Raw genomic sequence first — 20,607 nt, 5'->3', positions numbered from 1 at the left:
CAGGAAGAGTTCAACAGAATGAAAGGAGATTATCCATGAGAAAGTAGATAGGAACAGAAAGTGCTCAGATAAAGTTACTGAGAGGAAACCTAAACAACCAACCCTAAGCTACTTCCTCAGTCCTTTGGTGCAAACTGCTAAGGACAAGCGCTGCAGGAGTCCAAAAAGGGAGCTTTGCCTGATCAACAACAAAAGATAAGCAAAAGGCTTCCACAAGTAGATCATATAGTTGTTATAAAACAGCCACAGGAGTGCAAACTGATTATTTAAACTTGCAATTGAACTTTCCATACCTCATTCATTCACGAACATCCACTCATGGGCTATCCCCTTTTTGCAGATATAGAGAAAGACGGCCAAGAGGTAGTGACTTGTCAAAGGGCTTCCGGTGTCCAACATTTAATCCACTGAACCACCTTGTTCAGTGATGTTGAACGAGCTAGCTTATGAGGGGAAGGCATTTAAACACAGTGAGATGTAAGCAACCAAACCCTAAAGTAGGAAGCTGCTATTACTCATACAATTTAAGCAAAGCCAATCTCAGTTCTGCATTGAAAAATCCTTAAAGAAGGATTTGCTCTGCTCTGCAGTAACTGAGGACAGAAAGATGCTCATATGGATTCAACAAGAATCGATGGAAGAAAATATGTAGAACATGTATGTATTGAAACTTTGAAAAACATTAGAAGTAGTAGTAGTAGTGGTAATGAACCCCCAGGTCCCAAGTCATACTCTAATACCTATAAAGCAGCCTCTCTCAACCCTCAACTACAACTGCCATCATTCCTGATCACTGGTCCTGCTAGCTAGGAATGATGGGAGTTGTAGTCCAACAACATCTGGGGACCCAAGGTTGAGGGAGGCTGCTATAAAGTATAAGGGATTTTGTTTTGGGCACTCACTCTTAGTTTTAACTAGGGTTGCCTCAGTTAATCAGAAGTCTGACTGTTTCTCTCCCCAAAAGAACTTTAACTGCAACTCATTCCAAATGCAACTCATTGTGGAAACTGCATGGCAGCAAATTAAACCTATGAATTCACCTCATAAACCAGAATCCAAAATGACTGTACGTTAATTCGAATCTCTGCCTAATCCTGTTGTTTTCTCCCTGCCCTACAAATGGCAATAAGTTCTAGAAAATGTTAATCCATGTGCAAATATTTTTCTCTTTTCTGTGTGCACAAGTATCAGCAGAGAGAATGAAGGGCTAGAGCAACTCAGCTTGAGAGTAAACTTAGAAACTCCAACCCCCGATGTTCTATTTTTAATATTGCTATGAAAGAACAAAATCTCTCAATACGAACGCCTCCACTAAATGCCTCCCTCTCTTTGGAAAAAGAAATATACAGAGTAGGAAACTCTCCTTAAGATCCAAACACGTGGAATACTTTAATATGGCATGTGTTTATTGAGATACCTGTGACTTAGCCATGCAGGGCTGCATAAATAACCACCATGAATTGTTCTTAAAAAGCAAGCATGTAACCAGTGGAATTTCTAAATATGCAGGTAGTGTCTCATACCTCATCATACAAGTAAAGTTTTGCATAAGCTAAGCTTCCAGGCATGTTCACACAGAGCATATTATACAAATCAAATTCTTAAGATAATTCAAGTATGAGTGATGACCCCCAGCACCAGGAAGGTCTTACCTTCCAATAAGAGTTGCAGCAGCTAATACTGAGTGTAAGTGAAAAAAGCACCCATGGCCACTAGGGACATTTCTAGGTTAGGTATCTGATCTTCTAAGTGAGTATGAATGGAAGGAAGTACTGCATCTTCCATTCCTTCCATTCCAAGTACTGTCCTTCCAAGTACTGTCTGCCTTCTGCTTAAAGTCTATTCCACCTTATCTAACCACAAGAGCTTTTAGATGCTGATTCACAAGTGGATCTCCACTCCCCAAAACAGAAACAAGAATGGTGGGGAAATAGACTGAACATCTGTTAATAATACCGTCTTATACCAGTCAGAAAGGAAGCAGAATCACCTCATCCCCGCAATATGATTCAGAAGGATGCTACTGTCAAATGGCATCAGCAGGTATAGTAGAAACAGCTGAGATTGCCCACTACAAGCAGAGAAGTCTCTGGGCCCAAATCTGGCCTAAAGCCAGAATGAAACAGATTTAAAACTACCAGTCTCATGCAGGAATGCACAGAGTTAGACTCTCTCTATCGTTGTGCCCCATGAATGGCAAGTTAAGAGCATGGTCCAAGTTTCTTCTCAGTTGCTTTTCTAGCAGAGACATCACTCCTACCTCGAGGGTAGCCAACCTGGTCCCTCTAGATGTTATGGACTGCAACTCATCAACCACAGACAGCATTGGCAATGACGCAGGGTGGTCAGAACATCTGGAGGGGAACACAGCGGCTGCTCCTGACCTACCTCATCCAATCATGTTCACAGCCTATGGGATAGAGGATAGAGAGTCCTTCAAGTGCCTATCCAGGCCACCTCACTATTCACCTGTTTGACTTCTCTCCCCTAAACACAGTTACAACTACCAAGACCTCTGATGAACTGAGAGGCAAAGGTCACTTCTATAGGCATTAATTCTCATGCAAATGAATAGAAAGACCTGACCTTATGGCTTATCTAAAACCATAACCAGGAGTTTAGGTTTTTGCTGAAAATGGAAGGCCAGCCATTAAGCTTTGTACAACTCTCTCCAAGTGCTAGGATTTGTCCTGTGAAAAGCCAAAATAACAATGCATCTTTTTTTGTTAATCATTAAAGTAGTAAAAATAAATCTGACTCCTCTAGAAGGGAACATCATAGGTTATAAATTGTATACCTGGACTCGTTAATATCTGGGTATGAAACCCCAGATATAGTCCCACATACAGAAATGGACCCAGTGTTGACTCCTTGAGGAAAAGTGTTTGCCCTTTGTGGTTTAGCCTCTGACCTTCCTTAAGGCTAAACAATCATCCGCTGGAAAGTGTTACAAAACCTCTTCTACCTCCCACTGGCTTTTTATTTATACACACACACGCACACATATATAAAGGTTGGTTACTCTCCGGTTCCTAAGAAAGGCTCCCTCCAGCTCCTCTCGCTTTCTCTTGGGGATGTGGGCTCACTTCTCCGAACAAGAGGATGACCTCCAGCAACATGGGGCCTGCACTTGCTACTGTCTTCAGTTTGGCAACCCAACACAAAGGCAGTGGGCCTGGTATATACAATTTTGGGGCCAAGCTCCCTATTCACAGAAACAGGCTCCCCAAGAGACAAAGCCTGCAAGATTCTTAATTAAGTCTAAGTGAAAGACGGCCTAACCACATCCTGCTCACATCTTCTGAGTACCTTCATTCTGGACTTCAAACAGCCACAGAACACTGCCTATCAAGCACGCCAAGGCATTCACAGCCAGCAACAAACAACCCCCCCCCTTTAAAATATAGAAAGCCTAGTCTTCGGCACTGCCTCTTCAGCCTGCTCTCTTTTGCTGCTGATTTTAGACATGTCTCTGGTTTGTAAAACAGGAAACAAAGGGACTTCTTGTGTGTCAGAAGCCCTCCAGAGGGTCTGCATTTCATTCCTCCCTCTCCAGGCAGTGTCTGGAGAGCTCTTTAGCCCATTTCGTCTCATTAACATTTCCATGAAGGATCAAAGAATATATTAAAAAAATATCTAAGTATTAAGTACAATTCCTGCTAGGGAAGCCGCATAAACAGATACGTTTAAGAAACCTGTGCAAATTCCTTTGCCTGACCCATTTCTTTATTAGATAATTGTCTCTTCGCAAGAACAACAACAGCTTTTCTTTCCATTGAGCTGCCCTTTCTACAAATCCTGTGAAAATCTTGATAAATACATTCCATTGAACACCCCCCTTCCCCAAAACCAGCAAACAATTTCTGTTTTCCAAGCTTCGCTGTGATAATGTCCCTTGCAAACAGAAACCAATTATTCCCTGGCAGTAAGTCACCCACAGTATGAATTGCTGTAATTTTGCCCCTTTTAGCAGCTGCTCAGGGTGGGCTGAGAGGTGGCTGTGGTAATGAAGCACGGATGAATACTAAAGAAGCACTGAGGCATGGCATCCTGTGGAGCAGCAGTGTTTAATTTTTCCTAAAGTACTTTCTTGCTCCAGGAAGCAAATCAAGGAGATTTATGTGTCAGAAAGGGAGCTTTCTACTGTATATTTGCATTCACAATCCCAACCAGAATACGAATTTCTATGCACCTGACTAGCTTGTAAAAAACTTTCACCTTATGTTTTAAAAGTGCTAACACACCCCTCCCCCTCCCTCTCCACAATTCTTTGCTTTCTCATTAGAAATGCCCAGCAACATCCGCCAGACAAAGGCACTGCAAACAAAGTGTATGGAAAGGAGTGAGAGGGGGGGAAATTAGGGAAAACAAAAAAAGAAAAGAAAAGAAAAGAAAGACGTGCAGAGGAATTCCTTTTTTCACTGATCTGTGGAATACATTAATATCCCAAACTGTTGGCACAGACTCGAACGCTCAGATGGGTGACAATGCAAGCAATGACTCTGAGTCTGGGATCTTCAAATAAACCTCCGCTGCTGTCATGGCCACCGGGAAAGAGGCTGAGGGCAATATTCGCTGACCTTCATTTCGTTGTTTCACCAGACCTAACTGCTGGACCTTTGTTTGCCTGTTACTAGGAGTTCCTCTTTCAAAAATGTCAGCATTTCCTAGACGATACAAGAGCCAGTTTATTAGGTAAATAAACCCACCCTAAAGCAGTCTCTCCTGCTCCACGATGAGAATCCACGGAGAGCAGAGACAAGGAGCAAATCTGAACCCTCGAAATGAAGGGAGAGAGAGACCGCAGAAATTTGGAGAGCATTTCAAAGGCAAATATGAAAAGGCCATCAAATGTTATATTGAGCCATCAAGGAATATGACTGGGAAGACTGAAAACTGCAACAGAGAAGACCTTTCGAGTAACCAGGGATTTGTGTGGCTTATGGCACTTTCCATGAAACACATATGCACCACAGAGGTCTCTGGCCCAGACTCCACAGACCAGGATGAATACAGGGAAATGATACGTGTCCCTTATTTCCAAACATTACAGTCCCATGTACATCTACAGGACAGGCATCACAGATCCACAATGTCACTCACCACTGTTTTGGCAATCAATTACTTTGCAGTTATATTTCTCTAGTGAAAGCGGCGGGGGGGGGGGGGGTGGAGGGCAATTTATTCCACCCTTCCTTCTTTTTGAGGACTCCAAAGGGAGGATAGAGTTAACTGAACACCATCTACAGCAGCAATGAGACAGTGAAATCCACCACACAACACCGTGGATTCAGATGCTTTCCTCAAGATTGGCCTCCTCATTTATTTGAAAAATAAATTTTTCACTTTCATTTTATTTGAAAAAATGGTCAATGCCTCGGCCCCAGATCATAGCCCAACAGTAGGGCTGCAGTTGGATGAAGAGCAAACATAAGCTGGTCCCTCTCCTCTACTACACAAACAGGCCCTCAGCATGAATGGCCAACTGCACAAACTATTGGTTTATGTGACTGTCGTGCCATTTTCTTGAAGTTCAGAAATGCTACAGATCAGTCCTGCATGTGATCAGGCACTCATGAGGAAGGGCCAGTTCACACTGCACATGGTTTCATGTGGTGGAGGGAAAGATGTGTGCACTGCTCCTAATAGCTCTCTCAGTTTTGTTTCAGATATGAAAAGAAAGAAGGAGGAGGGAAAGGAAAAGCAGCAACAGCAACAGACTGGCTGGTTGGATATGCGAAATCTTTTAGGTGGAACAAGGTATGTTAACCAAGGTATCTTTAACCGAGAAAAAGCACCCTGGATGTCCTTGCTTTTAGGAATGAAATACTATGAATCCTTATCATCTCTATTTTGGAGGCTGACGTGCACCTTAAGATTGCCCTTATAAGCGGGAAAGTCTTTATCCTGGACCTTTCCACCATCCTTCTGCTATCTGCACCCTATATTTCTGCTGCCTAGCATCTGCTTTTGAAATACCCATCTTTCTGGTGAAGGGAATTAAAGAGCTTCAAAAAAACGCATGCAGAATCACGAAAGCGGGCCACATATGATTTTCACCCAGCTCCCACAAAACAAAACAAACTAAGTCATGACCTCAACAGAACCTCAGCACGATAGCCAATTGTATTTTTTTCCTCTGTTTTTAAAGGAAAATTAAACAACCACCTAAAATCACAGGGAAGCCTCCACCGACTTGCAGGATGTGCTATAAAATAAACAGCAGGCGTCAAATTCTGATTATCACATTTCTGCACTTTTTCCAGAAATATCAAGCAGTGATTTAACTCCTGGACACGTATCCTTGGAAACCAAACTATAAGCAGCTGCCCCTGGATGTTCACACAATGCCAGGTTTCCCCTCTTTGTATTCAAATATAACTAATTACTTGGCCTTTGAAATGATAGATGGTTGAGGGGGCGTCCCGGGGACGCTCCCCAACCCTCCAATGGCAGAGCCAGATTGCCGGGTCTAGCAACAGCTGCTCCAAATCCCCCACGAGGTGAGAGCAGGCACCAGAGAGGCTCTATTTGAACAGCTGCATATGCAAATGTAATTAACTAGGTGTTGCTGGCCTCTTCCGCTCACCCAGCCTGCATAGGCATGCTAGACCCCCCTTACCCATTGCTTTAAGGTGAAAGGCTGTGGGGGGGGGGGGACACACAACAGCATTTTCTCACTAGACATGCCAAAGCCTCTTCTGAGTTTCAAGAAAGAGTAAATAACAAGGATATAATTATGAGTATCAGATCCAAACTGCCTACCAGAGCAGCTCACAATCCTGCGTCTTATCACTCTAAATTTTTAGATTTCTGCTCTTGGAAGCCTAACGAGACAAAATATTAACTAAGCTTGGGGTTTATTTTTCTTTGGGGAGACTGTGGGAGTTGGAAGGATTTTACTGTCCAGACTATTTCTTTCTGAATGCTTTCACCATGGACTTCTGCCAAGTGACAAAGAGGTTGCTCAGTGATTAAAGCATTGGGATAGAATTCCAGAGATACAGGTTTAATGATAGCCATGCCATGGGGCTGTTTGGGTGACCTTGGCAAGTCAAGCAACTTATCCTTTACTCCACTTCACCAGAGGAGAATGGGAAAAGGAGAGAGCGGATCTGATGGTGGTGGGAGGCGAGCATATTAGGATCTGTGATGCTCTTGACAAGATATAAAGAAGAAAAAAATATGTATGAAACGATGCTGTCTTGTGAGCGTCCACTGCTGCTTAGGGTCTTGAACTCTGCAAATCATAGCATGCTGGGCACAATTATCTGAGCTTCTGATTAACATGCCACAGCAGTTGAAGTCCTCAAAAAGCACAAACATTTTGACAGGCATAAGGGGATGATATATGAGCGCAGCAGTCCCAGCGTCTGAATCTGAAATAAATGACACCTCAGCAGTTACAGGGCCCCATTGCAGCCAAAGGCCACTGTTGGCCACCATCCAGACAAGTTATCTCTATGTCTCAGGGCCAAATTAGACTGATCTTAACTTCATGAATGAAATTAATGCACATTTTTATTATGTAAATAGCAGCTGAAATAAGAACCCACCTCCCATCTTACAAAAAGAAGTTACTATGTTTTTATGCCCCTTCTCCAAACTTGATCCATTGCTCTCCTATTGGTATGAGGTGTCACACACACTTCATGGCATAAGATCTGCCAACATCACAAACCAAATGGTAGTAACATCGTGGAAAGTGATTCCAAATACCCAGATAGCTGGGCTTAGGAAACATGAAAAGGAGCAAAGAGAAAAATGGAACAGCTCATAAACCAGGGAAAAAAGTTGTTTCAGGGAAATCATCTTTTGGTTCAGACCCAAGGCAATTGTCCGTGCAGTTATTGGAAAGAACGCTGGCACAATCTTCTGGCAAACCGGCCACAGGAAAGGCTGACTTCATGTCACACTGAACTAAGCTCCCCGCAATACTAAAAATAAAGCGGATGGAACTTTCACTCGTCAAAATATATATACTTTGCATCAGCTGAACAAACCTGATTACTTGCAGCCCTGAATTTATCAAGCCAATTGACTTTCTGAGAAAAATAGCCAAAGAATGTAGGTACTGCACCAGAATGATGAATAAGGTGAGAGCTGGGGGCATACTCCTACTTTCTAGGGACATTCTTTTAGGATGTCATCCACATTTTAAAAACCCCGCAGATTTATTTAAAGTTTGCAGCAAAGTCTGAGGAACACCGTAAAAAATTAATATTCATGTGAGAAGTTAATACAGCACAGCGCAGCGCATACCGATTTAGGTGATAGAATTTAAAGCCATGATTTTTGTTCTCCCCTAAAGACACCATAAAAACTAAAAGCAAAGAGACATCTCGCTGCGATGCCACCTTGTGGAACAGAAGAAAATGGGAGGTTTTAATACAACCCATTCCTATATCTTACCATTCATATGCATTTCTAGTGAGCTGGAAGAACTGGCGGGGAAAGAGGGGAAAGCGTGGAGGATAGACTAAGTCATCTTTAATTGTCTTTGGAAATATCAGATGAAATATACCTTTGTTCTCTGACTCTTAGCATTTCATAGAGCCAGGTTGCTAGGTAAAATCGAATCAATCTGAAAAGCAACTGCCCTCTGCTTGATGATGGGGGAAAAGTATCACTAGTCTACACTATATGATTTCGTGACTAGATACGGGTGCAAATCCCTGCTTTCAGATTCAGAACTCAACTACACAGCAATCTGTAGGGGTTTAATATCAAATGGCTGACTGCCACCAGGCCTACGATGTTAATGCTAATAATGCTAGCACAAACTGTATGCTTCAGAAGCTCCCCCCGCCCCCGGTACCATGGTAAAGTTGCTAATAAATAACAACAACAACATTTATAGCAACATCTAAAGCCAGGAGATCAGACATTTTCCATCATCATCCCCTCCTCCCTGCAGAGCCATCATGAACCACTACTATCTTAACCAAGTATATTATGTTTATTAAATATTAATTTCCATTTACTGTCCGCGGCATTGAAGTCTTTTCTGCCAGACAGAAGGAGGGATACAGATACTTCTAACAAACACAGGATTGTTCTTTCTAAGTGCAGTTGAAGAGTCTAGCTTGATGGCCTTCCTTCTCTTTTGCTTAAGTCATTTAAGAGACATTCAGTATTAAGACATTCAGCAAATTAAGTGCACTGTGAACACAAAACTCAACAATAAAGATCAAGGGTTCCCCTGCCCCACACAATTGGTTTTACATCTAAGTCTTTTGAAATTTAACACATGCAGTTATCTGAAACATCAAGGAATCGTAGAAGAGTATTCAGTTGTGTTTTATCAGCCCGACCAGTGTTTCATACTGTTTTGCACTAAACCAGGGTTTCCAAATTTGGGTCCCCAGCTGTTTTTGCACTACAATTCCCATCATCCCAGTGGTCAGGGATGATGGGAATTGTAGTGCAAAAACAGCTTGGGGCCCAAGTTTGGGAAACCCTGCACTAAACCAACGTATTATATGGAAACGAAATGGTGCTAAATATCCTATACCTATCATGTGCCAAGAAAATAAAGATTTAAAATTATGTACACACATGGCTTAACTGGCAACACACAGTTTATTACAGGCATAGGCAAACTCCGGCCCTCCAGATGTTTGGGACTATAATTCCCATCATCCCTAGCTAACACGACCAGTGGTCAGGGATGATGGGAATTGTAGTCCCAAACATCTGGCGGGCCGGAGTTTACCTATGCCTGGTTTATTATGTTTGACAATATGGAAAGTGCAATAGTAGCAACACAAATTGCAACATTGGTGGCCTTCACATAAGAGAACTCTCTGCTTTGTAGGGTATCTGTAGGCACAGACATTTTACCAAATGGAATCACTTCTACAAATAACTCCCCTTCTCTATATGAGGATACTAATTTTACTCCTCTTCTATCATGTCTTCTTTTCTCTCCTCACTCTCTCAAAAGCAGTAGCTGCTTAAACCGTGCTTAATTAACTGCCATTAACCATTACAAGATGACAGTGAAAAATTATTTAGACTGCTTCAGGCCAATAATTAGAAGCTACAAAATGGCAGCTATTTTTTTTAAAAAAAATTATTTTAAAAGTAGACTTTTAAGTCAAACCATATCTTACCACAAGAAGATGATTTTCTGTCCACTGTCATTACACGCTTGGTTTGGTTGCGCAGCTTGTTGTCGGTATTTTCTACTAAATTGGTGATATCGTCGATGATTTCTATTAAAAAAGAAATATCATTATATAGTATTAATATCCAGGTTTTCCACCATCACACCCAAACAAATGCAATGTTATCATTTTATGGCACCCTTCCAGCAACCAAGAGCTCTGCAGCTTTGATCTAACTTATTGGCAGAAGCCAAGCAGAAGCCACCCAAAAGCATCTCAGTAGGTGTAGCCCATGTAGATGCTGCACTTAGCTAGCATAACGGATTAAGAACGTGCAGACACATCTGTTCCTTGGCCCATGGTTAGTAGTTAGAACAAAATGCTTTATAAATTTAGACCAGAAGAAGGGTGAAAATTTTATCTGGGCTGTTTGGAGTGGCTGCACAGAACCTCCACTTTTGCAATGGGCAAGAATCACCCCAAAGCTACCTGCAAATGACCAGAGATTAGAAACTGGCCCCACACATTCAGCCCTCATGCTACTTGCACTGCACTCTATTGCCCCACAGATTTTGTCCAAACCTGCAAATGGAAAATATTTGCACCTTTGCATATTGGTATAAATACAATTTCTAAGGCTCAGTTATAATTGAGAATAAAAACTGAAGCATGATCCTGTTTAAACAGCTTCCTTATAGAATATCTCTCTTACAGTTGTGCTTCTTCTCACCAATATTCCATTTTTCAGCACAAATAATGACATCCTGACTATAAGCAAGCGCTAACTGCACTTCGGCGTTAAAAAACCATTACTTGCATATTTGTTTTCAGCTGAGATTCAAGGTGCAGGTATTGATATATGTGAAGAGCAAACTCCACTCTCCAAATCTGGATTCACATGTATTTCCCCAAAATGGGGGGTGCAGGGGAGTGGGAGACACTGAGCATGTTCAGTGGACACAGAATGCTAGCTGACTGCTGAAGGAAGGCAGGGGGCAGAATGGAACATTGTAGGGAAGAGGGATAAAGTGAAATGAGAGGGGAAAGAAGGCACAGCTGCCTGGCACTCCACACTTAGCACAGGTCCCACTTGCACTGAGAAGTATAAGAACATAAATATATATATAGAAAGAGGTTAACATTCCAGTTTCTTCAGAGATGGCATATCCAGGAGAAGAGGTCATAGATAATGGCAGAGAAAAGCGTCTCCTAAGGATGCCATACATCCACTGAAAACTCATCGGGTTCACAAGGGTGACGCTGTATAAAACAGCTCCTTACAGAATGGTTGGTTTCCATCACAGACCTCACAATGAATTCAGAGTGAAAAAACAAGGAAAATTATTAAGCAGTACAAAAATTAGCAAGCTGCCAACATCCGAGTGAAGTTTCAACATGTTGTCTTCCAGTTGCAAGCCTCCTGCTCTTGGATATTAGGTCAACGTTTTAGTAAATTCAATCCCGTCTTCACATATACAGTCAGTGTGGCAGGGGTGAGGCCAACTGACAGGTGGTAGGTTATGAAGTAATTTATGAGAAAAAGTTTCTATTAGTACCTTTGCTCAGTTCGAACGATGAAAATTCAAAACTGATGACTTTCACAAGTTACACAGCCACATTAAAGTAGTTTTTAAAACAAAAAATAGTGTCACCGTCTTTGAATTATGTTTTTCTGGCTTCTGGAGCACAAAACAGAAAACTGTTTCCAGAAAGAACAACTGCCAAGTGTATAAATTGACCATGCCCCACTTTGAGTCCATTTACATTCAATAAAAAAGAGGAATTGCACAGCATTTTCTTGAGCAACCACAGTACTTGCAAGAACTCACTGCTTAAACTACCCCTGTAGTTTGTACATTATAAACACTTCACTTTATAAACAGTTACATCTATGGGGATGGTTTACATTTGGAATAACAACCTTACAAATAAAAAAATTCCTTCCAGTAGCACCTTAAAGATCAACTAAGTTAGTGTATCTGAAGAAGTGTGCATGCACACGAAAGCTCATACCAAGAACTAACTTAGTTGGTCTTTAAGGTGCTACTGGAAGGAATTTTGTTTTGTTTTGACTATGGCAGACCAACACGGCTACCTATCTGTAACTGGAACCTTACAAATGATATTGTACTTTATTGTATTTCAGTAGCCAAGAGTGTGAGCTGTGAGTTGCCTGCTAACCTCATCCACAAATTCACTAGATAATCTTGGGCAAGCTAACATTCTTCTCGGTGTTAAGCCCTACCATCAGTAATAGAGAGGGGAAATACTGCTGTACCTTACAGGGGTGTAGCAAGGACTGCTGAGATTATGTGAAGTGTACTGAATTCCTGAAGTGTTCCACGTATACTATACATTGTATAGGAAAGCTGTCATTCATGGCAAGGCGCCACTGTGGTTTCCAGGTAGACCAAGCCTGGAAGTCCCTAATCTTTGTGAGCCCAAAATATGCAGTCTGTGTGAGGCACCGATCAGGAACCCAGGACATTACAAAATGTTAAGAAAAAGGAAAATAAACAGCCTTCCCTTCCATCACTCTTCTTTAACATGAATTCACCAGGAAAGAATTTGGAGGGGGAAATGGGTAGAGAGGGAAAGAGAACTCTGTGAAATTCAGGGCAGATGGGCAATGAAGAAGGAAAACTGGAAACTGCTCAGCTTAAGAAAATAACATTTTTGTTCTATAGCAAGTAAAATGCTCCTTCTCTCTACCCCCACGGGAGAAGGAAGATTTACTTGGTTACATCCCATCCTGAATCAGAGTTTCTGTCTGTATGCTACTCAGGTGTGCCCTCTCCCAAGAGGCTTGAGAGTTTTTATACTTCTGAACCACACACAGAGTCCCAAGCATGGCAGCATTCCTATAGCACTCAGAAGAAAAGCAGGCTTCTTGCCATATAACCTCCTCGTATTTGTACTAATTGATTTTCTGATTTATTTAAAATATGTAAAAGCCTTACTTGGATTTGGCAGCTGCCTTAAAGAACAGGCTTCACAGTTCCTGCCCACTGAGTAAGCCAAATACAAACTGCACTTGCAAAATGAAGAGGGGAATGGATTTAGCAGCAGTGCTAGGTACAATCGCATCTTAGCTACAGATTAATAAGACTACAGGAGAGCAGGATTTCCTTTATTTCAGTTCCACCCAGCCTTTCTTCCATGTGTGAGGTTCCAAGCCAGGCTTTTATTCGAACTTGATGATGTTACAGCGTGACGCCAGGCTGCCACTGCACACCAGGTGCCATGGCCACTGCCTTACCTCTTGAACTTTAGCGTCATGGTGGTGACTGGACCGGAGCCTGTACCGTGGTGGGGACTGGATCAGGGCCTTGTGGCAGAGGCAGAAGCCCAGGTCCAGTGGCTGTGCAAGAGTGCAAGAGGTAAGGCAGTGGCGGTGGCACCCAGTGTACAGTGGCAGCTGCGGAGGAGGCAGAGGTGAAGGCTGGGCACCCACGGGCACACATAACTAACATTTTGTGGGAGCCCAGGCACCCAGAGAGATGGCGCCTATGATTTAAGTGCAGGCAAACACACATTGTTCCAAAGGGAAGGAATGATAGTGGACAAAGGCAGGGCAAGGCAGCGCCCTCAGCACTAGACATAACAGGTAACCGATGCAAAAAATGCCACTGTTCCCATCTTCTTCTTCTACTGCTGCTGCCACCTCCTGCAGGTAAAAGTTATTGCCCCAGAACCTCAGAAACCACCCTTTGACATAACATTGGGGGGGGGGTGAAATTAGTCACTCTTCTGGAGTTCTGTATGGAGGAGGAGGAGGACCATGTTCAACATGTCCTTCTACCATCTGGCTGGCATGCTGTATCAGGGTTGGGTGAGCCTCTCATTGCTTCTGCAGAACCCTTTAAGTTTTCTCCATCTGGAGATGGCAGCAGCTGTGGAGGAACAGCTGCATCTAGGTCCCGCATATGATTTGCTGCTATGCATACTGAGCTGCGGGAGGTGGCAGCAGAAGAAGAAGAAGATGGGCACTGGTGACAAGCAGGTACATAGTAGCAAGTCTGGTGAGGATCTAGGATATTCTTGTTTGAGAAAACTGTCACAGATTTCCTTCCTCTCACCAGTAACATTAGCCAGTTCTAATGGACCGATTTGATTTTTGCTGTGTGGCTAAAGTGCATTATTCTCATTATTAGAAACTGCCTCTATTTCATGAAGAAGGGACTATAAATTATAAAAAGAAATGACTAAATGGCCTGGAAGAGAAAGATGCCATCTGTGATGGAAAATGATGGAAAGAAAATATTTAAAAAAGCAAGTCAGGCAGTTAGAGATGTGAATCTGCACAGAGGGAGGCAAGACTGAGGGAGAGATACCTGAGAGACAAAAAGATCACATGAGGCAAGCAGAGAGTATGTATAGAGGCAGGTGTGGGAAACCTTTGGCCATCCACATATTGTTTGACCAAATCTCCCTTCAGCCTTGACCATGCTGGCTGGAGGGCTGTTGGGCATTGTAGTTCAGCAAGTTCCCCATCCTAATATAGACAAATTGCAGGTCTGGGTGATGTGGACTGAGAAACAGATGAGCATGTGAAAGAGATTAAGACTACATTAGTACCAGGGGTTCATTGTACTAGTATAGTGGCAAGAGAAGAACACCCCACACCTACCATTTTGGTTATGATGGAGTACACAAATAAATTGGCTGGCAAACCAATGAGTGACAATGCAGCCAGCCTCTGCATGGATGGCATTGGCTAGCTGGAATCAGGATGCCTGGAAGCCTCCCAGTAGCTTCCTCGCTCAAATCCCTTATATTTATTCTGGAGGTACACCGTGTAAAACCCAGCTTCTCCAAATAGATCTATATCAACAGAGTAATGTATATCTGTAAAATATACATCACAAAATTAGTCATGGGACATGGCAAATGTATGTATACTGGAACCGGGTTGAAGAAAAACATCTCAAAACCTGAAGCCCAGAACATTTCATATCATACCAAGAACATTACGAAGCTTAATCTGGAGGCAACCCAGTCTCCATAGCCACTGCCACCCTCCAAGGGAGCACCTTAGAGTGAAATGCCAAGGAAATGAATCACGCAAAACACCAGGCTACACACTTCAAAACAATGCAACACTATGCTCAACAGAAGAAAGCAAACATTGTGTATCATGCCAGTGATGAAAAAGATTGCGGCCAATGTGCACATGCGAAGCAGAGCGCTTTAATACTGAGCACCAAAGGGAATCTAAAGCCCAAAGAAAAAATTAAAACCCAAAGCAAATGAAAGCCATAAATTCTCATCTATGCCCAAATAATGGGAAAGTTTCATAAATGTCTAAGAGGAAGCAAACTATAATCAGCCCTTTACACAAGAGCTAGTCTCAAATAATAACAAATGGAAGCAAGTTGTGCTGATATAAATTTTGCTTTCCTCAGCAAATCCTTAGAGGCAATGGTCTTGACATCATGAGAACGACCTTGCTAGATTAGGCCAAAGGCCCACCTGGCTCAGCATCCAACATGAGTGCAACAGCTCTCTCCCCCATTGTGATTCCCAACAACTGGTATTCAGAGGCATACTGTCTCTGACAGTGGAGGGGTAGAACATCTTGGTAATGGCTAAGTTTCCTCTTTTCAAGTCAAATGTGTGTGTTAGATTTTCTTGGCAACTGTCCATTTACATATATATTGAATTTGATAGCACTATGGTCCCTATTCCCAGTCTGCTCAACAACATTTAATCATGCACCAGATCCCAAGAACTGCTTAGGATTAAGCCCAGGGCTATTGCCCTTCTGGTAGCCTCCGTGACCAACTATTTTAGGGCACAGTCATTTAGGGTATCTTGAAATTTTATCTTTTCTTCATGACTGGAGCACATATGCACTCAGTCTGTGTGAAGGTAATTGAAGTCACCTGTTACTACAACATTTCCTCTTTTGAATGTCTCCTTGATTTTATTCTCCATCTGTCTTTATACTAAATTTAGCAAATAATAAAATGTTTGTGGAAAGGGGGTTGTTCATTTGTTTTTGTTTTTGTTCTTGTTTCCATTATGTATTTTGTGTTCTCCTTTTGTATTTTTATGTTGTGAACCACCCTAGGATTTTTGGTATACAAATCTACAAATGAATGAATGAACGAATATCGCCCTGAATATTTTGTTCAACTACATCTCAGCTAAAGCATCCATGACAGATGGCCATCCAACCTCTGCTTAAAAACCTCCACCTCCCATCAACCCTGGCTAGCATAGTCAATGGTCAGGAGTGATGGGAACTGAAGTACAGTAACATATCGAAGGCCACAGGTTCTCTACCCTGAAACTAAAGAAATTATTTATATTTGCAAAATTATTCCAGAGAATGAAGAAAGAATAACTACGCACCATCAGTTACAGCAATAATCATCACTTAGAATGAGTACTTGGTGGAAAGAGTAGTGGGGCAAGAACTGAGCTCAGAATCCATGAATATTACCTGGAGCCCTTGCTCTCCAACATGCACCAGGGATTTTCTTTTCCAGCTGCTTATTTTGTTTTATTCAAACAAAACACACAAGCATTAATTTTAGTTGTATTTAATTGAATAATTTCCCAGGAGAATAGTTCAGGAGAGTTTTAGAGCAGCTTGTTTCCAAAACCCATTACTGACTGGCATATACCACAGCATCTGCGTGCCAACCAAAATAGGATGCTTTAATGTTACTGGAACTACTTTCGTTCCAGATGTGTTGAGAACTCCTGGTGATATAATGCAGGCAATAGCTGTATTTACACAAGGTAGTATTTTGAGTATCCTTTTCCAGTTATCTTGGGTAAGATAACAGACCCCTTAATTGGAAGCATGTGAATATAAAGCGAGGTCACTTGTTTCTCCCCCTCATTCTTAAAGTTTTCCTTGCTTTGCTGTTCATTAAAATTGAATGTGAGGCAGACCAACAGTTAGCAAAGCAACAGATCATAAAAACATGAACATCTGCAATCTGAAAGACCTTAACAAGAAACATTGCATGGGCCACTCCAACTCATAGGGGCAAAATGTTGTGGTCGTGTCACCTTATGTAACTCCTCAAAGCAAATGAGCCAAATTAGACATCTCTGCACATTATTTTTTTTAATAATGCAAATAGGAAAGGCTAGTTGATAATGATCACAATTTGTATTGGGAGGGAACTCCCCCCCCCCCCGGCTGTCACCCTGGATCCAATGGAGAATTGCTTTCCAATGCAAATAGCAGCTTCAGCAAAATGGTTATCATGAATGCAGTGGAGGAATATGTTAAAATTTCACATCCTTGCCTTCCATGATCCCGAAAATATACAGGAAGCCCCCCTCAGGTGATATTTTCATTTCTAAAATGTACATATTAAATGAAAAGATGAATGCAATGTTACATCTAGTTTGGCCCTTAGATGTTCAACAGAAGCAGAATTAGGACTGCAGTGGTGCAGTTTTGGTACTTGATTAGGGTTTAGGATAAAACAGAACACGACTTGACCAAAGTGGCTTTCCAACATGCTAGGTCAGGTCACATTCCCTTCTAGGCAACCTTCAGGGGGGCATATGCCAATGCTGGGGAGGACCAGAAACCAAGTGAACAGAACAATAAATGTCAAGCTTGCCTTTGTACAATAGACTATCTTTTATGCACATTTTTCTCTATTCCCATCCAGGCAGGCAAGCTGCATTATCAGGGATATGTTCTAATCTAGTCAGACATACATACTCAAAGAGGATGCAAAGCAGGGCCAGTGAAGGGTGTGGCAGGGGTAATATGCCTAAGAGGAGTGGTGAATATAAGCACTGCCTATGTTGTTACACAGAAGGTTTTACATTAAGGAAGAGGCTTGGAAAGAGATGGGGAAGCAGGATAGGAGTTGCATGAAATTCAAAGGCTGCTTCCTTAAAGGACCTTAGTGGTTTTTAGCACACAAATACATTCTGTGACTGGCAGAGTTGAAAGGAATTACCCTCCCAAGATCTAACTAGATGGGGCTTTAAGCACATGATGTAAGAAGGTGCTTGGACTGGTCACATCCTGTCTACAAAAAAGCAAAAAATAGTGGAAGATGTTGCATGGGATGAGGGCTAACAATTTGGGGCATTCTCCTGCTGATAACTTCCTTCTCCCCAACTGTTATTTCCCCACATTTTTAGAAGTTATGAGTAAGAGCATTTCCAGAGGGTATTGTTTTTGGTAAGAAAATGGCATGGGATAAGAAGTAAGCCATCTTCCCACCACTTCATGGCCCTGATAAGGATCAGGGACCTTTTTGCAAACAGAGAGGCATGGCTAGTCTGAGCAGAGTTTAAAACCATGTGTTTAAAGTCATGGCCAGTTTGAGCCTCAATAATTTGTTTATGGGCAGCAGCCATCATCCTGGTGCCATTCTCCTTCCAGCTGAAAAGTTAAACTGAACCACTGGCCTGAGTACTGTCAGTCTCTGGTTCCTGCCATCTATTTCAAGCAATTGTACACATTTATAATGAAGCTGCAGCCTGTTTTCTTTCCAGCTCTGTGTGCATCGTTTCCCCGTTCCACTCTGTTCCCACTGTGGACACACAAATCAAAACACAGACAAATACAAACAGCAGCTGCAACAAAAGTAATTTAATCTAGTTTAAGCTAAAGAATCAAAGGGAATTAGCTGCTCCAATCCTTTTTCCATCCCAAATGGGATGTGGATACCTTAACTTTGACTGCATTCTATTCTAAGCATCGCTTACCCCAAACTGGTACATGAAGTCATTTTGATGAAAAACAAAATCAAAATATGATTAATTGTAATGCTAGTTTGAAGCCAGTTTGAAAACATGAATAACATCTGCCAACAGGTAAGAAATGACAACGGATCTTCTGATACTTCCTAGTTTTGCATAACTGTCCTGTCTATGTCCTCAAGACCTATAATTTCCCTCCTGCTGTAGCGTGTGTATGAATCTAAACCACAGGTGTGTTTGCATTGTGCAAAACTCTGGGCTTTGGACCTGGAATAAAATTAGCACCTAATATCAATATATTCTGTCCATATTTCCTACACTGGACAGAATATATGCATATTACATCCCAATGAAGAACTACTGGACCCTGGTAAGTAGGGAACAGAGATGTACATGTAATCCTTTAGTCACTGGGCCATTAAATCTATGTTGAAATGATACTGTCTCCTGCTGGATAGCCCTTCATGAACTATGAAACAAGGTGGCCCCAAAGCCAATACACACATAAACTTCAATGGGCAACAAGAGATTCAGCCCAATAAATCCCCACTGCCGTTCTGAGCTGCTGGCCTGTTTGGCAATATATCACCAGTGAAAGGACCATTAGAAAACACTCACTGGTCAGCAAGACACAGATGTGAACTCCTCTGTTTGACCTGCTTGGCACTGAGTGATGAAAGCTATGCACTGATTGATAACTCACAAAAGGCAGGAATCCTGCTGCAATACAAAGACCTTGCCACATGGGAGTACAGTGATAGCATCTCAAACACCTTGCAAGCAGTTTACTTTAACTAGATCAAAGTAAACACCATTAGTTGCAGAACCAAGAGCTTTAAGTCACTGATCAGAGCGCTCATACTATTCTTCCCTGCAAGAAAAGTCACTGTGACAATTATGTGTGCTTGAAGATAAACCAAACTTAAATACCTCCACTTTCAGAAGAGTCTCAGATTCTGGAAATGCCTGAATTACAAAGGTGAAGACAAGTAAGAATAAACCTGAAATTCCTGAAAAATTAGAGGGGAACTAATTTTCTTTTTTAAAAAATAATAATATCCAGACTTAAACAAGCACTGGGATATCTATATATAAAAATGGATAGGACCTCATTTGATACCTCAACTGAAGGACATACCCAAAATGCCACTGAACACACAGAAAGCTGAAATTTAATGCTCACATATTCCAAAACACCCTGACTGTTAGTAAAGTCAGAAAGGAAGTTCATACATCTCCCCCTCAAAACTTGGGGATATGAAGTCTGTCTCAAAAGTGGGCAGCATGCCAGCCCAGCTCCTAAAGCAATGACTGACACTGGAATCAACCTCTTTCTGGGGGAGGGGATTTTTTTTTAGTGAGAGCAGGAAAGCAAATCTGAAAATGGGGCAAGCTGTATGCCTTTGGGGAAACTTTTCCTTTCACGTGCTTTAACAATCCTCAGACTGATAGGGGACTATACTAGTACTAGTATATATCTAAAGGGATTAAGTGCTTAATATTCAGGTAACCAGATGCGAGATTAAAACTCCTATCGAGTGTGTTTATTCTTACTTATAATATCTGTTTTCCTCTCCTATTTGCTACAAAATGGAAACATGGACAGTTTAAAGAGTTTAAAAGCTTTAGGAGGTGGTTGGGCCCCGAAATTCATTCTATGACACCGATCATGACATGACTATTGAAGGTCTTTCCTTTATTTGGGAAGCCATCTAATTATCTGTGCTCCTGGAGGCCCCCTCTGGCACTATGTAGTCCATTTTTGCTCCCTGGTATACTGTGGCATAGGGACGCGGGTGGCGCTGTG

At 42.0% G+C, this 20,607-nt stretch overlaps 1 protein-coding gene across 1 annotated transcript in view; it reads right to left on the bottom strand.

Annotated features, from left to right (window-relative positions):
• STX8 (syntaxin 8) overlaps positions 1-20,607 on the bottom strand; it is a 72,570-nt gene that overhangs the window by 11,335 nt on the left and 40,628 nt on the right. The window contains exon 7 of the mRNA XM_081895749.1: positions 10,116-10,217. Within this exon, the coding sequence (XP_081751875.1) occupies positions 10,116-10,217 (102 nt within the window). The remainder of the gene's footprint in view (positions 1-10,115; positions 10,218-20,607) is intronic.

The sequence above is a fragment of the Podarcis melisellensis genome, assembly GCF_964234715.1.
Source record: "Podarcis melisellensis genome assembly, chromosome: 2".
Lineage (NCBI taxonomy): Eukaryota > Metazoa > Chordata > Lepidosauria > Squamata > Lacertidae > Podarcis > Podarcis melisellensis.
This window is presented reverse-complemented; position numbering and strand designations above follow the sequence as displayed.